Raw genomic sequence first — 18,319 nt, forward strand, 5'->3', positions numbered from 1 at the left:
CTGCAGTGGAAGCACAGTCTTAACCACTGGACTGCCAGGGAAGTCCCTGATTTAGCATTTTATTAATTCTTATTTTAAATACTTAAATACTGTCAACCTCAGTTTGCCTTTAGCCCTGCTCTTCCCCTTGCCCACAAGCTAATATACTTGAAAAACTTTAATTGTGGTAAAATATACATAAATGTTACCATTTTAACCATTTTGGGGGGCTTAGCCTCATTTTTTTTTTTCTTTTGCAGTACACGGGCCTCTCACTGTTGTGGCCTCTCCCGTTGCGGAGCATAGGCTCCGGACGTGCAGGCTCAGCGGCCATGGCTCACGGGCCCAGCCGCTCCGTGGCATGTGGGATCTTCCCGGACCGGGGCATGAACCCGTGTCCCCTGCATCGGCAGGCGGACTCTCAACCACTGCGCCACCAGGGAAGCCCACTTAGGATTCTTTATATAGTTTGCTGAGAAAGTTCACATATTTATGATTTTGCAAAATTTGCCCTTCATAAAATGCTCATGGCTATAGTGTAATGTCTTGAGTTCTACAGGGGCTGTCTGCAGACCTATGTGTCAGTTTTGTGGAGAGTCAACCTTTTTTCCCCCCAGCTTCCTTGAGCTGTAATTGACAAAACTGTAAGATATTTAAAGTGTACATGGTGATGATTTGATACACGTATACATTGTGAAAAGATGTCCCCCATCTAGTTAATTAACACATCCATCAACTCACATATGTATCTTTTTTGTGTGTGAGAACATTTAAGTTCTATTCTCTTAGCAAATTTCAATTATAAAATACAATGTTATCAAGTATATTCACCATGTTAATATGTTTGATCCTTGAGTCAATCTAATCCATTGGTTTTCCCCCTTCTATGACTGCTAAGATTATCTCAAGTTTGCTATCATGATTTTGTGACAGTAGTTAATGAATACTCTGTAAAATACTTTGTAAAACAAAATGTTGTCACATTTAAAGCTACAAACTCTAGATTTGAAAATAATACACGCACAAACCAAACACTCTTACATTGTTTTATAGTTTATTTTTAAAATGACAGGAACAAATGGTCTTCCCTTGTTGGGGAATGACATATCTACTTTCAGTCAATAGGGCCTTAAAAAGTAACAGCATTTTGTCCAAATTGATCTTATATAATTGCACAAAAGTCACACAAAGCATTAAGAAACGCTCACAAAGACTGCAGTTCTCTCAGCTTCTCATGAAGCACACCCCAAGAGGCCTTGGTTTCAGTGGGGATCCCTGATCTGAATAATACTGATGCTTACCCCAAGTTCCTCAGTGACACATAGGCAGAGGTGAAAGGAGCCAGGAAGACAAACGTGCTTTGTGACAGTGGAATTCTGCTCTACAAATTAGGGTTTAATGATGTATTCACCATCTCATATTAGGATTATTAAACACTTCAGCTTGAAGTATATTTGTCCAGGCTTAAAACTGAACCCTATCAGCTTAAGTTTTGGGATACAGATCCCACTTCAGGAAACTAAAATTAAAAACAAAGAAACAAACAAAAAACCACACCGTAAAAACTTCTTCCAAGCAAGATCCTTTATGCTGCCACCATCCTGGGCCCTCACTTAGTTTCTAACATACAAACACAAATAAGTTACATTATTATTGATCATATGCCAGTTGAGGGATGGTAGACAGAGTCTCACTCAAATCCCAGCTCTTGTTTTACTGACAGCAGTTACTGGAAACACTGTGTTACAAAGGACTCTGGGGTCACAGCTGGAACTGGTGGGACAGCCACTATGCTGTGCATGTGATGTGACATGGACACAGGACAGGGAGAGGCAGCTTTCCTGCATCATATCTGCAATCTTTCTATTATTAAGAAAGCTAAGGAGGATGTTGGTTATGTATGTTTTGAAAAACATAACAAAGCCCAAGTTTTCTATTTTAATGAGTTACAGTGTCTTTATCTGGGGATTTAACTTATTTTATGGATCTTAAACCCAATTAAGATATAATGTCTATAGTAGGAGTTTTCCTTTTCTCACCTTACAAAAATTAATAAAAAAGATAACAATATTTTGAAAGAAGACACACAAAGAGAACTTTAAGTCACCATAAGAAGTACCTTCCTAACTTGGGTATGACTATGGGAAGAGGAGAGTTATTATTCTATTTCTACTGCTGTGTTTCAAATAAAAAACACAGTCCCAGTTTAATTACAGAGAAAAATAACAATTCCTGAAATAAAACCATAAACGTATGCGGCAGAGGCCATCTTGATATACTTCTTGCCTTTAAATTACTGTTAATATTTTAGCTGTATCTCTTCAATTCAGGGAGAAAAATTCCAGTGTAACATTTGAAGCATTTTTTAAAAATTAAGATTTTCATTAGGAGAGCGTGGTGTATATATGAAGTATTTATTATACTGAAACAAGGAGGGAAATGTGGGGCATGTCTGTGGTAAGGCTAAGAATTAATGAGATTCCGGCACTGTGCACAATTATCTGCTCAACCAATCCTGAATAGATCAGACAGTCCCTAAACCGCTGCTCTGAGATGTTCACCGTGCCACTTCTTGAAGGTTCTGATAGTCTGATGCAAATGTTAGCTGCTGTGGTTAATCGGGGACTCAAGGGACAATACGCCTGGGTCAGGGACTATAAATCACCAGAAGAATTCCACAACGGCCGTTCTACGTGTGACTTGCAACACCTGTAGAACTTGCCAGGAATTCAGCTGGAAGAAGTCTGTTTCATGTCCAAGTAGGCTGCTATTCATAAAAGCCACCTAAGCTTTTAGCTAGAAAGTTGAAGACTACAGAAAATGATTTTTAGGAAGAAAAGGAAATTCCTTATTCCAGGATTGTAAGTGAACAAAGGAAACCCAATTCCAGAAAAAGGTTGTTGAGTCCACACAGGCCAAGGGAGTGAGAAGCCAGAGTTGTGGGTTTCTTTTCAGTCCCCTCTTAGAAAGTAACAAGCACAGGACTGAGAAGTTGGAGGCGGGTGAGGAGGGCAGGCGCAGGGATGATGACTCCAGCTGGGCAGCCATCCATTCCCACAGCTGCTGAGCACAGCCAAGCATTTGCGGGTGAGCACTGTCAGGACATAATTTGTATCACTTTGGTTGCTAACATTATCTTTGTCTCCTGATGAAGTCACTGCCTGTCTGCTTTGGGCTCCGTACCTTGGGTTTTTCTGACAAGACGGGCAAACCTCTAGCACTGCAAGGAGTGTTAATCTCCTAGTCTGTTCTTCCCTAATGCAAATATTTTCTTAAAATTTTTCGAATTTATGTCCTAACAATCAGCATGTTTTATACATCTTGGGCTCATATGCAGGTTTAAAGGATGTGAACACACTATAGTTATTAAAGCTTTCCCCTATGATAGAAGCTCCTAAATAACCTATCTGCAGCAGTCTAGCCCTGTTCACTTTGCAAACTGAGTATTATATAATTGCATCCAACACTGTGTTGAGGGAAACATGAGTCTTTACCATTGTCCTTCCAGTGCTAACGTCCAAGGAAGGAAAGGATCACAAGGTGTTTACAGGTACTGAGTGGGTTGCATATTTTGTTTTTATTGGCACTAGAGGAAATCACAGAATGATAACTGGGGTGTCTCTCTGAATACTGGGTGCCATTCCTCTGACTTTAATAGGGTAAGTAGAGGATCTGCCCTTGGCCAGGGAAGCAGTTTCAAGGGTGTGCTGAGGGTCAATGCATTAAGAATATATAAAGAAAGCATGGATGTCTGGGAAAGGAATTAACTTGAGATTGAGAACAGATGGATGGTGGTCTGGATCTACAGCAGACACATATATTTTCTTTCTCTTTCATTTCCTTCCTTATCAAGAATCTAAACACCTTCCAGGTCCCAGGTAACCAAATACCAAGAAAGGCTCAAAAATGTTTTGTTCGACAGCTAGTGTTGCTGGAATCTGGACTGTGGCTGAATGGTGTGACTGTAGGACACCAGTGCCCTGACGCCTCACATGGCTCCGGCAGATACATGGGCTCCTGGATAGGTAGGCAGGTGTTATGGAAGGTACGTACTGGCCACCCACAATCACTGATGGGTGGTTTTCAGTGTAGGCAAAGACCTTGGTGATTGGCTCAGAATATATAAGCATTACACAAAAATCTTATGATATTAGGTGGATCTCAGGAAAAGTGCAGAAGGGGAAGGACCTGGAGAGAATTTTCTCCATGTGCTAACTGGGATGCGTGGACATATGTAACCAAGATCTTTCTTTACATCTTAAAACTAAACTTGGCTGAGTCATTAATTCTACAGAATTAATGTTACTAAAGTTGTAGTAACATACAATCCAAAAACTCAATTTCCCAGATTTCTAGCTACATAAAACAAGCAAAGACCACATACACAATTACATACACTCATACAGCTGCTGCACTCCCCAGTGGAACACGTGTATAAATGTCCACACAGAGACCCCCAGAAAGCACACGTGCACAGAGGCCAACATCCACCCCTTCTGAACCTAAGATGCATGTGGGCCATAATGAGGGTCAAGAGGCCCTATTGCATATCTGTTCGATGTCATTCATCTCTTTGGGACAGTCTGCAGAAAGGATGAGAGGTGAGTCCTCAGTTACCACTACATCATCCTCAATTCGTACACCAAGACCACGGAATCTCTCAGGGGCATCTTTGTCATCCTCCGGAATATAAATACCTGAGAAGCAGAAAAAAGAAGCAGAACATTCTATTCATAAATGGCAGTAACTGGATGGTTTGGGGCAAGTAAGTTAACCTCTATAAAGTTGGGATCCTAACACTACCTACCTAATAGAAATGTGGAGATTAAATGAGATAATATATATAAAAATGTCTGGTACATAAATGGTCAGTAAGTGTTGCCTATCATTACTAGAACTATTACTATAGTTATTTTGTATATTAGACTACAAGATCTATACAACTACAATAATGTTGATCATGATTCTGTCACGTTCTAATGGCTCAAACGGGCCACTAAAGTTACTTAATTTATGAGTATGTCAGTATATGCTGGGACCCAGTAGATTATATAAATGCATTCTTTCTCTGCCTAACAGTCCCCTGGAAAAAGGGCACTTTGCTAAAATAAAGACTTAAGGCATTTAAAAATGTATTTAAAAAACACTTACTTAGAGATTATTAGCCTCAACAACCAGAAGCTGCAGAAATACTCAAATAAGTCATAAATGTAACTGACGTGTACATGATGTAAAGAGGGAAAAAGGAAGACCTTAATGAACGTTTGAAAAATTCTAAGAAACCAAGGTTCCTTTTCTAATCATGAAGTTAGACAGACACCAGGTCTTTTCATATTAAAGAAACTGTAAACTTCCTTCTCTGTACTCACAGATGCTGTTCTGTGATAAGAAAAGACCAGCAGGGCTTCCCAGGTGGCGCAGTAGTTGAGAGTCCGCCTGCCGATGCAGGGGACGCGGGTTCGTGCCCCGGTCCGGGAAGATCCCACATGCCGCAGAGCGGCTGGGCCCGTGAGCCATGGCCGCTGAGCCTGCGCGTCCGGAGCCTGTGCTCCGCAACGGGAGAGGCCACAACAGTGAGAGGCCCGCGTACCGCAAAAAAAAAAAAAAAAAAAAAAAAAGAAAAGACCAGCAAAGGAAAATGTAGTCGAAGTCTAAGGAAGCGCCAACTAGATTGGACTTAACAGTACGTAAGGTCACAGACAGCAACATATGCCTGGACTTAAAGGGTGGCATAAAAGATGTGTCCCAACTATAACTTACATAATTTAGAGGTGAAAACGCTTGAAATCTAAGATTGAGATCTACTTTCATGACAGAAGCAGCATCGATGTTTAAAACTGACTGGTAATATCAATCTTCACACTCCACCGTGGCCACCACTTTTCTACTGAATCCTGCCCAACATCCAGCATCATTCAAGCTGGAGAACCATTAGACTGCCAGCTCTCTCTGAAGCTTAGAAGGATGTGGATACTAAAAAGTGGAATAATGCAGGCAGTTCAACGCAGAGGAACTGCAACTGAGAACATGGGGAGCCTGAGTGTCTCTGCAGAAAAGCGCCAGGGGCTTCACAAGTGTCAGCAGCCCACCAAGATGACGGGAAGGACTAGTACAAACTGGCCTTGGCAAAGGCAGGGTTAAAAAAAGATTTATTTCTTAATATCTACTGATCGAAAGTATTCCCCATCTGTTGTTTATTGGAGAAGTCAAATTAAACAAATTGTGTGATGTGAAGTAAAAAAGCTCAAGAAAAGTCTAAACTAAAGTTCCCTTCTACACTGGAGAGATTCATTTTCCTGTCCCTTCTAACTTAATTATATTCGTTCAGGTAAAAATAAAGTGTTTACCTTTCTATCTAACACTAGCATTACATGTCCCAAGGGATCAGAGGCTGCTAGCGCCTCCCCTTACCTGGCTCCACCGTGATTACCATACCAGGCTGCAGAGGGAGGGAGCGGGGCATGTCTGGAGTGTCGTGGACATCCATCCCGAGGTAATGGCCAACATGATGCGGGCAGTATTTTCGAGCAGCCTGGAAAAGATACTACCTCAGTGTTATTAGAGCAATGACCGCTTAAGGGGAAAGTTGGGCATATATAACGCCGTGAGATATGTGTTAATACTGCCTCCTGCCCCCAGTTCTGCCACTTGTTTCACCTATCCTCGGGCTAATGCTTAAGAGACTTGAAAACTGCCACCTCTTGTACGCAATTCTGCCAACAGCATTCTAACTAATCCACATTTCTATTCTTACAATTTAATATACTACACACATGCTAACTGGGGTAAGCCCAGTAAAGACTATGGCAAATGAAGATCTCTTTTCTTGGGGGAGGGAAGATAATTATGTTAGAATAGTTCTCTTTTCAATGTTCGCATGTCCCTCTTAGGAAGGCTACTCTGGAGACCCTAAGTATCTCACAGCAACTTGTGGAGTAGGTATGAAACACCATGTAACACAGTAATTATTAGGCATTTACTAGCTTGGATATTTCTATCTGTTGATTAAAGATTTGTTGGCATGAACAGGAGGAATTTATAGCTTTTCTCCTATTGATAAAAGAAACCCTGGCAGCCTAAACTTGGAGCTAGGAGATGCCTTACTGGTCTGTTTCGTTTGACCACCTGGCATGGTCACATGCCATTTAATTTAAAGCTGAGGCTTTAAATTTCTACTGAACACCATCACATTTTGGATGCAGATGAAATTCACTAAACATGGCAACGGAGGATATTGTTAAAAGTCTCAACAATGTTACTGAAGCAAGAAACACCCTCCCCTTTGACCCCTACCTTTTCAAAATCACTACAAAAGAATTAAGAGTTAACCTCTCCTCCGTTTTATGTCCTCTTCCACCCTGTCTGTACCAGACTTCATTTTGTTTTCTGAAGACTGAGCTAGTTACACAGTATGCAATGAACCAGATGTGCTGCCATCTCCTGGTGGAAATAAGTACTGCACCTTTTGCTTTAATCCATGTTCAAAAGAAGTCCCTCTTACTGGTGAAGAATCACAAACACCATTTCTAAATCTAATTAGCTTTACATAGGATAAAAACTAAGCAGCATGTCAGGTGTTCTTAAGAAATGGGGTCAAAGGAAGTGAAGTACCTTGAAGGCATTATTTTCCTTAGTGTTCTTCATGATTCCCAACTCTTTAAGCTTCTGTCCTATCAGTGTTAGCATCATGCTGTAGATGTTATCCAAGCTTGTTCCAGGGGAGCAGAGGGTCAGACAATATTTCTGGACTTCTAGAACAGCTTCATAGAGTTCTGCCTGAGGTGCCGTGAACCTGGGGACAGGAAAACCCAAGAACTCGAATTTGGAACTCTCTGATATTGTAGGAAGTCTGCTTCTAAGTTTGATTAGAAAAACTCCAAGGCAATGATGATGGGGCATTGTTGATATTTAGTCAGTACCAGTATATCATTAATGACAGGACCTCAATCATGCCTAGATGCTCAACAGAAAGAGCAATAACCCTTCAAGCTGGGGCAGCAACAACAATCTCTCCTTCAAATGGTCAGCTGACAGACACGGGGTGAGGCTAAAAGATGCACCCAGCCATGAATGCAGTCAGAGGACCAGATCAGGCTTACTCTTGATCCTCTCCATTTTTTTTTTTACCATTAAAAAAACACAAACAAAAAGCAACCCAAAAAAAAAAAAACAGAGCCTAAGTATCCACTTATAGGCAAAGCAGATGTCATGGGATAAACTAATCAATACTTTGGCTATGGGACTTCCCTGGTGGCGCAGTGGTTAAGAATCCGCTTGCCAGGGTTTCCCTGGTGGCGCAGTGGTTGAGAGTCCGCCTGCTGATGCAGGAGACACAGGTTCATGCCCCGGTCTGGGAAGATCCCACATGCCGCGGAGCGGCTGGGCCCGTGAGCCATGGCCGCTGAGTCTGCGCGTCTGGAGCCTGAGCTCCGCAACGGGAGAGGCCACAACAGTGAGAGGCCCGCGTACCGCAAAAAAAAAAAAAAAAAAAAAAAAGAATCTGCTTGCCAATGCAGGGGACACGGGTTTGAGCCTGGTCCGCAAAGAGCCCACATGCCGCAGAGCAATTAAACCCACGTGCCACAACTACTGAGCCTGTGCTCTAGAGCCCGCGAGCCACAACTACTGAGTCCGCCTGCTGCAACTACTGAAGCCCATGCACCTAGAGCCCGTGCTCTGCAACAAGAGAAGCCACCGCAAATGAGAAGCCCAAGCACTGCAACGAAAATTAGCTCCCGCTTGCCGCAACTAGAGAAAGCCCGCACACAGCAACCTGAAGACCCAACGCAGCCAAAAATAAAGTAAAATAAATTAATTTATAAAATAAGTAAATAAAATGTATTTGCTTTAAAAAAATACTTTGGCTACTAATAACTTACTAGTTTCCAGGTGTCCTTAGTATAATAATTTCTTCATCAGTAATGGGGAAAAATGAGGGAAAAAACCCAAGCTGGGGTGGTATATGATATGTGTTTTTAATACATTTTTAAAAAATTAACTTGTTTTTGGCTGTGTTGGGTCTTCGTTGCTGCATGCGGGCTTTCTCTAAGTTGTGGCAAATGGGGGCTACTCTTCGCTGTGGTGTGTGGGTTTCTCACTGCGGTGGCTTCACTTGCTGCGGAGCACGGGCTCTAGGCGCTTGGGCTCAGTAGTTGTGGCGCACGGGCTTAGTTGCTCCGCGGCATGTGGGATCTTCCCAGACCAGGGCTCGAACCCATGTCCTCTGCATTGGCAGGCAGATTCTTAACCACTGCGCCACCAGGGAAGTCCTTATACATTGATGATGGAATTGTAAATTAGTACAGCCAGTTAAATCAAAGGCCTTAAAGGTGTTCATAAAATTTAAGTTTGTAATTCTGCTCTAAGAAGCCATCCTGACAAAATATTTGAAATTCAAAAAAAGCTGAATATACAAAAATGTTCAGTGATTTAAAAATAAATATAATAGATACAATCTAAATGTCCCCTAATAAGAATGGTTAAAGTCAGCAAGGTAATGCTATAATGAAAACTGACACACCCATCTCCCAGGTTCAGCCATTATTAACACTGTTATGTTTGTCATTGATGAGTATAAACATGCTCCACCCCATCTCAGTATTACTAAACATTTTTTAACAATTCTTTTTCTAAAGTTAATTTTATATATTCTGAAATGTATAAATCTGAGCTCTACAATTCTGACAAATGGATGTGCTGATGGTGATGAAGCTGGGGACACTGAACCCCTAAATTCTGCTGAGTCATCTTTGTTAGGAGAAGCAGCCCTTCTACCCCTGTCTGAGGAGGTCAACCCTGTTTGGACTGAGAACCTACAGGTATCTCCCCAGAGGCAGCTGCCTTGGTAGTTGCTTGTAGACCCACAACTAGACGTTACTCCCAGCAGGTCCCAAAAAGTTAGGTACCAAGTGTGACCCATGACGAGATGCACTATAATCCAAAAAGAACTGCACGATTTTTCCTAGTTATATAGACAAAAATCTGGGAATATGTATAGAAATGGCTGTTCATGTGTGGGCTAATGGTGGAAGGAACATGAAGTTGGCTCAGGCTGAATTTATTGATAGGGGTCCACTAAGGAGAGATTCTGGATTCAATGCTGAAGCTTGAGGGCTCAGAAAGGCTCTAACGGTTTATTTGGTTGGTTGGCTGAAACATGGATCAAAAGGTAGCCTGCACTAACTGAATTCAAATACCAGAACGACTTTGCTATGTTGGAGAAAGAATTCTGCCTCAAGACTGCAACATCAACTTTTGCTTGAGTTTCCAGCCTGCAGTTCTGCCCTCTGAAATTCAGAAATGCCAATCCCCATGATCACATGAGCCAGTTCTTTAAAATCAATCGATCATCAACCAACCTACCTACCTACATATGCATACATACATAATATATCCCACTGGCTGTTTCTCTGGAGAACTCTGATCCAGATCCATATCCCTATGACATAGAACATTGCCATCCCCCTCGTGGAAGTTCCTCATGTCTATTTCTAATCAATACCCCCACCTCGAGAGGGAAACACTGTTTTGATAATTTTCACCTTAGTTTTGCCTATTCTAGCATGTCATATAAATGGAATCAGACAATATGTACTCTTCTGTGTTGAACTTCCTTCATTAAGAATAATGTCCATGGTGTTACTTTGATCAGTAGTTTGTTCCCTGTTTATTGCTGAGTGGTATTCCATTGTATGAATAGTCCACAATTTGTGTATTCATTCTCTTGCTGATGGCCATTTAGGTCATTTCCAGTTTTTGGCTACTGTGAATAAAACTGTTATGAATATTCTTGTACAAGTCTTTTTGTTCCCGTTGCACTGCACCACTGCCAACACTTGGTATGGTTGGTCTCTTTAATTTCAACCATTCCAGTGGATGTGTAGAGGTTTAACATGCATTTTCCTCAATGACTAACAATGATGAATACACGTATTTGTTCACATATTATCTCATTATCCTTTTTTTTTTTTTTTTTTTTTTCAGTACGCAGGCCTCTCACTGCTGTGGCCTCTCCCATTGCGGAGCACAGGCTCCGGACGCACAGGCTCAGCGGCCATGGCTCATGGACCCAGCCGCTCCGCGGCATGTGGGATCTTCCCAGACTGGGGCACGAACCCGTTTCCCCTGCATCAGCAGGTGGACTCCCAACCACTGCGCCACCAGGGAAGCCCTCATTATCCTTTTGATATCTGTAGGATTTATAGTGATATCCTCTTTCCTGATCACACAACTCCCGCAGATTCATGGGAGTAATGTTCTTTAAGTTCCCACCTAACGATCTGTACCCTTTATAGCTGAAAGTTTCTTTTGCTGCAGATAAAATCTTTGGCTCACACTTTTGTTCTCTGAGCATCTTCAATACGTTATGCTATTTTCTTCTTTCATAAAGCTTGGCTTTTGAAAAGTCTGATAACAGTCTAGTTTCCTTTCCTTCATAAATAGTGTGCTCTTTTTTTCTAAGTCCCCAAAAGAATTTTTCTTTTCCTTGCAGGTTCAGAATTTTACTAGACTATGTCTTGGTATTGTTTTTTTCTGAGCTGATGTTCTCAGGTACGTAGTGTGCTCTTTCTAAGGTAGTTTCAATTTTTTTTTTCAGGAAAATTTTAAATTATAGTTTTTAGTATTTGTTCTGTTCCCTTGCTTTGTTTTTCTTCTTCAGGGCTTCCTTCATGTGTATGTTCTAACTCTTTGCCTATTTAAGAATTTTTAAAAATTTTTGGCTGTGTTGGGTCTTTGTTGCTGCACACAGGTTTTCTCTAGTTGCAGCACGCGGGGGCTACTCATCGTTGCGACACGTGGGCTTCTCATTTGCGTTGGCTGCTCTTGTTGCAGAGCACGGTCTCTAGGTGTGTGGGCTGTAGTAGTTGTGGCACTCAGGCTCAGTAGTTGTGGCTCGTGGGCTTTAGAGAACAGGCTCAGTAGTTGTGACGCACGGGCTTGGTTGCTCTGCGGCATGTGGGATCTTCCCGGACCAGCGCTCGAACCCGTGTCCCCTGCATTGGCAGTCAGATTCTTAACCACTGCGCTACCAGGGAAGCCCCTGATTTTAAATTTATTTCGAATTCTTTTCCGAGTTTGTCACTTCATTACCAAGATTTTCTAATTCTGATATATGTTGTTTTTTCATGTTTTGAATGATTTGCTTTAAAAATTTTTAGCTTGTTTTAAAACAAAAGGGCATTATTTTGATCTATTTTGTAGTCATGTCTTTCTGGCATGCTTTCAGTTCTGTAGGGATGTTATTCTGTTCCTTATTCTCCTTTTGCTTTTAATAACTTTTTATGAGATTTAACCTAGAAGCTTTTTTTTTTTTGGCCATGTTGAGCAGCATGCGGGGTCTTAGTTCCCTGACAAGGGATCAAACCTGCGCCCCCTACAGTGGAAGCATGGAGTCTTAACCACTGGACCTCCAGGGAAGTTCCCTAGATGCTTTTTTAATTGCTTATTTTATATGAAATTAATTTCCTGTACTTTTAGAATAAGGCAGGATTTATAAAAGATTTAACTTCAGAGTGTAATCTTCTGTTGTTTTGGTGTAGTGGTAAAAAACAAGGCAGCTTGTTTCAGATCTTTCCTTAGTTCCTCTCCCTCACTTTGGTTTTATTTATTTATTTATTTGGCTACACTGCATGGCCCTTGGGATCTTTTCCCCCGGACCAGGGACTGAACCCGGGCCATGGCAGTGAAAGTGCCAAGTCCTAACTACTGGACTGCCAGGGGACTCCCTTTCCCCCTTCTTTGATTTGGATCATCTCATTCCTTCCTCTCTTTAGTTCCTAACCTGCTCAACTTCTGTTCTACTTCCAGCAGCTTCCCTTAAGTGTGAGCCCCTGTCCTAGAAGGGAGTCCAGCACCTTCAGACTTTCTTGGGCCACTGGATTGGCAAATCCTTCCCGTTTTCAGCTTCTGTTCTGAAATTGGCTCATCATCCTGACTGCGAATAGCTGTTGGTTATTTTGGGGTTCTCCTGTTTTCAGATCTGTCAGTTAGCCTCCCCCACCATTGCTGCTTCCTTCTCCTTCCACACAGATACTGATACCACCCAGGTCTTATGGTTGTACATAGTGTGTTCATAACTGTTTGTATTTTGAGATTTTAGTGATAACCCATTACCTGGTGTTTGGGATACCAGTCACTACCTAGTTGTTCTATTCTTATTTGAAAATTTGGAAAGACTGAAAAACGATTATTTGCTGCCATCTCTCCAGAATCCCTGATTCTTTTTATAGTTTTTGTTTTCTTACTGAGATTCTCTATCTGTTCACACATTACACTTATATCTTCCTTTAACTCCTTGAGCACAGCTATTGTTAGCTGCCTTAAAGTCCTCATCTGCTAATTGTAACATTAGGGTTATTTAGGATCTGTTTTTATTGACTATATTTTTCTTGATTATGGGTCACATTTTCCTGATTCTTATGTCTAGTGATTTTTTAAAATGAACAGTAGAAGTTATGAATGATACAATGTAGAGATTCTAAAATTCTGTTATGTTGTTCTGAAGAGTGATTTTGTTAACTTGGCTGGATTCAAACTGCAAGCTCTGCTCTTAGTGGGAAGCAACTAAAATCTCTGCTCAGTCCGTTCAAATTCTGGCTGCCAGTATTTTGCTGAGCCTCCTGGGACCTCGACCTAGAATATAATGTAGTGATCAGCCAAGGATTTTGGAATATTCTATATGCAAATTTTGGACCTCACCCTTTTTTGCAGTACCCTCTCTTTCAGGATTTCCCATCTTTCTGGTTCCTTGCTAGTACCTAATTCTGTCCTTTGACACCTCAGGCCAATTACGCTGTGGCTTCTTGCTGCCCAAGCTGTGTGGATGCGGGAGTGCCCTCAAGCAAAAAACTCTAAACACTTACATCTAACCCATTATAGCTCTTCTTTCAAGGACAGACTTATGCTGCTATTTCTGCAGGCTTTTAGGAAGCTCTCTAGTGCCTTCAAATACTTGTTTTTAATATTTTGTCCAGATTCTATAATCGTTATCGGAGGGTTAATCTGGCCAAACTATTCTACCATAACCTAAATATTATCTTTGTACTCAGAAAATAAAAACTTAAATTTGTTTTTAAAAAATGTGTGTGCGGGGCTTCCCTGGTGGCGCAGTGGTTGAGAGTCCGCCTGCCGATGCAGGGCACACGGGTTCGTGCCCCGGTCCGGAAAGGTCCCACATGCCGCGGAGCGGCTGGGCCCGTGAGCCAGGGCTGCTGAGCCTGCGCGTCCGGAGCCTGCGCTCCGCAAGGGGAGAGGCCACAACAGTGAGAGGCCCGCGTAACGCAAAAAAAAAAAAAAAAATGTGTGTGCGCACATGTTAACTAGGTGTTTTTAGGTGCCTGATCCTTGATATGATAAATAAAAAACAGTCTTAGAAAATAATCAGGAGCTTTGTAAAGGCAGTCAGTGTGAGCTAGAGGGAACCTGTATATTTCTTTAGTTCTTTATTCCAAATATACCCATATTCTAACTCATACTCCTAAGAAGCAGTGGGATCTGTGGAAGCCCTACCTGCCATTGACAGGCCAGGTACGAGTGATGTCACTCACATAGCAAGAAGACTCACAACCTCCATCCAGCAGCACCATTTCCCCATCCTGGAACAAAAGTAAGACAGGTAAAAGTAGGTGACTTAATGACTGTCAGTTGTTTCTTCTTCTAATTTAAACTCTTCATGCCTTTCATTTTATAAAAAACAAAACAAAACAAAAACTTTACTTTAAAGGAGACTAATCTTCTCTGGTTCCTTCTCACAAGAAATAGCGTCTAAGTTTTTCATATGAATTCACACTGGCTCAAGAAAGATGGCACTGTAGAGTGGTTAAGTGCATTGGCTCTGGAACCAGAGTGCTTGGGTTTGAATTACTAGGTGTAAGCATTGGCATTTATGATTTATTAACATCATAAATATTACCATTATCACTATTAATTAAAAAAATCTATAGAGGTTGGTATCCAGTGCCTTTATTCAAATATAATTACCTGTAACCATTTAACTTTAGAATATCACCTCCCCTTCTGCTCTCCATCAAAATACATGTGGGGGGAAAACAAACAAACAAACAAACCCCAAACAAAAACCAAACCAAAAAACCAAAAAACTTTGGGTACATCTCTCTTTTACTACTTGTCATGTTATACTGAAATTTTCTATTTATGCCCTTGAAGACAGGCCGTATCTTACTCATATCTAAATAAGCACAGAACTTGGCACATAGTAGAATAATGGTCAAATAAGTACATATATAATAATGGCAAGAAGAATGAATGTGGTCTTTGTTTCTGGAAAAATGATAGAATAAATTTTAGGTAACAACTAGATCCTGGACAAAAATATATTTTATGAAATGTTGACATTACATCATATAAGAGACATCTTAAAGACTTTTTTTCTTGAATAAAAACAACCCAGAACTGAAGCTAGAGCTGGGTAGTGATAAGGTAAGTGTTACAGTATATAGGAAAGAAGGCGTTGCAAAGTGGGGAAGATGAAGTGGAGATTCCTGCATTAACCCAGGACACTCACAGGGGATAATAGGGCCCCAGGTCATTAGGACCCACTTCACTTCTGGCAAAAACATATGCAAATAACATTTGGAGGAAATAGCGCCCAAATTTTGGATTGCATAATTTCCCAAAAATAACAACAAGCAAATATGAGCTCACAACCAAAGGCTGTCAAGCACACGAGGCAGTAGGTCACTGTGAGTGAGAGTCAGCAGGAACAACAAATACCAAATTTAGATCTTCCAGGATTCCACACAGTGGAGTTATCAGATACAGAATTGCTACTATGAAATGTTTAAAGGGATAAAAAATGGAATCACAAAAGATAACAAGCAATGAGACAATTGAGAATAACTATGGATTTGAAGGGAACCATATGGAAATAAAAACAACTGCTGAAATAAAATACTCAGTGTATGGCTGAAGTAGTAGCTTAGACAAATGAAGAGAAAATTTAGTTTCCTGGAAGACAGACCCTCCAAAATCCCCTAGAGTATGACACAGACAAGGCAAATGTAAACATGAAAGAAACATTAGCTATTGAAAACAGAAAAGAGGTTTAACGTACATCTAACTGAAGACCTTGAAGGAGTGAACAGAGAGAGTGTAGGAGAGATCATATCTGGAGAAATAATGTCTGAGAATTTCCTAGAACTGATGAAGATATGAATCTACAGACTCAGGAAGCAGAGGTATCATAATGAGGACATGTAAAAATAAATTTGTATTTAGATATATAATAAAACTGAGAAATACCAAAGAAAAATATCTTAATGCAGCAAAAGCAAAAAGAAATTTCATTCATCAGGAATGATAATTATTATACCTTAAAATCAGCAACACTGAAAGTCAGAAGAAAGGAGTATAATCTATTAAAATTGATGACTGAAAATAACTGTCAATCTAGGATGGTTTTCCTCAGCACAGCCATCTTTCAAGAATGAGAATGAAATAAAGATGTTTTGGCTAACTAAACAAAAGTAGGAAAAGTTTATCAGCTACACACCTTCATCTAAAGGATGTTCTTCAGGTAGAAGGAAGGTGATCCCAGAAAGGCCATCTAAGATGCAAGAAGGAAAGATCAACATGCAGGTAAATCTAAACAAACTCTGTTAGAAGGGGGCTCTGCTTTGACCTATTCCTGACAGCTAGATGTAGCCATGGTGAGCTCAGAGGCAGAACCACAGGGCAGCCTGCTGTCTCTGACTAGATCTCTGCCAGATGCCTACCAGCCGGTCCATGACAGAGTCCTTCCAGATGCCCCAACAGTCCTCTGCATTTCTCATGGCTTCTTGATGACCCTGCCCGCTAAGTTGAAAAGTTTCAGATAACTGAAGCCAGACTATGACCTAGAAGTTTTTGACTATTTTCTCTTATTTCTTATTTAGGTCACTTCATCTAATAATGGCAATATGTCTCTCTTCCTGTAAGGCTAGATTTGTGCTTATTCTCTAGTTTTTCAAGGATGAATACTATATTGTTTAGGAATAGGTACACTGGTGATAAAACTATGAAGAAAAACAAAAAAAAAATGGTTAAAACAAAAGTCAAGATGGTAGGAGACAGAAAAGGAGATGTGCTTGAGATTGCCCAAGGGACTCCTAAGGCATAAGCAATGATCTTCTTATCCTTGATGGTGAATACATGGTTGTTCATTTTACGATTATTATTTTAAACAGTACATTATATTTATTGTTTATAATATATGATAAATTTGTACTTAGAAATATAATAAAACTGAGAAATACCAAAGAAAAGGAAATCTTAATGCAGCAAAAGCAAAAAGAAACAGTGGAATATAATAAAAAAACACATGGAATATAATGAAAGTGAAATATTAATCCTTAAATAATTATAATTAGAACAGAAGAAAGGATGAAAATTAATGAGTTTAGGGAATCCCTGGTGGTCCAGTGGTTAGGACCCAGTGCTTCCACTGCAGGGGGCCCGGGTTTGATCCCTGGTCCGGGAACTAAGATCCTGTAAGCCATGTGGCATGGCCAGAAAAAAGAGTTTAGCATCTAATTTAAGAAGTTTAGGGCTTCCCTGGTGGCGCAGTGGTTGAGAGTCTGCCTGCCGATGCAGGGGACACGGGTTCGTGCCCTGGCCCGGGAAGACCCCCCATGCCGCGGAGTGGCTGGGCCTGTGAGCCATGGCCGCTGAGCCTGTGCGTCCAGAGCCTGTGCTCCACAACGGGAGAGGCCACAACAGTGAGAGGCCCGAGTACCACAAAAAAAAAAAAAAAAAAAGCTTAAATAAAGGACAAGAGAATAAACACAAAGAGTAGAAGAGTGAAATTAACAAAGGCCAGGGCACAGTGTGATGAGATAATAAACGAAGACAAAATAGCATTAATGATGTGCAAAGTTTTTTTTTTTTAGTGTTTTTATTTATTTATTTTAAAATTTATTTATTTATTTATTTATTTATTTAATTTTTGGCTGTGTTGGGTCTTAGTTGCGGTACGCGGGATCTTCACTGAGGCATGCGGGAGCGAAGTGGGTTTTAAAAGACTAATAAAAACCCACAAACCTCTGCTGAGATTTCTTTGCACAGATCTTAAGTATACAGAATTAAGTCTGCTTTGTCAAAGGTATACACCCATGTAACCACACCCTCATGGCCTTACCTAGTCAACACCCCATCAGAAGCAACCACTGATCTGATTTCTATCACCATAGATTAGTTTTGCTTATTTCAGAACTTCATATAAGTAGAATCATATAGTTTGTAATTTTCTTGTGTCTGGCTTATTTATTCAGTGTAATGCTTTTGGGATCATTCATGCTGTTGGCAGTGCTGTAGTTTGCTCCTTTTTATCTCAAGGATCTACCAC

At 40.8% G+C, this 18,319-nt stretch overlaps 1 protein-coding gene across 2 annotated transcripts in view; it reads right to left on the reverse strand.

Annotated features, from left to right (window-relative positions):
- Positions 1-1,027: 1,027 nt before the first annotated feature.
- XPNPEP3 (X-prolyl aminopeptidase 3) overlaps positions 1,028-18,319 on the reverse strand; it is a 62,412-nt gene continuing 45,120 nt past the window's right edge. Inside the window, exons 7-10 of one of the 2 annotated variants that reach the window (XM_081248112.1) lie at positions 14,488-14,573; positions 7,591-7,771; positions 6,391-6,511; positions 1,028-4,676 (exon numbers count right to left, since the gene is read on the reverse strand). In XM_081248112.1, coding sequence (XP_081104238.1) covers positions 4,510-4,676; positions 6,391-6,511; positions 7,591-7,771; positions 14,488-14,573 — 555 coding nt within the window. In that variant the 3' untranslated portion in view covers positions 1,028-4,509. Of the gene's footprint in view, positions 4,677-6,390; positions 6,524-7,590; positions 7,772-14,487; positions 14,574-18,319 lie in introns of both variants that reach the window. The other variant, XM_081248111.1, reaches the window with a different exon arrangement.

Source organism: Mesoplodon bidens (genome assembly GCF_964165515.1).
Source record: "Mesoplodon bidens genome assembly, chromosome: 11".
Taxonomy (NCBI): domain Eukaryota; kingdom Metazoa; phylum Chordata; class Mammalia; order Artiodactyla; family Ziphiidae; genus Mesoplodon; species Mesoplodon bidens.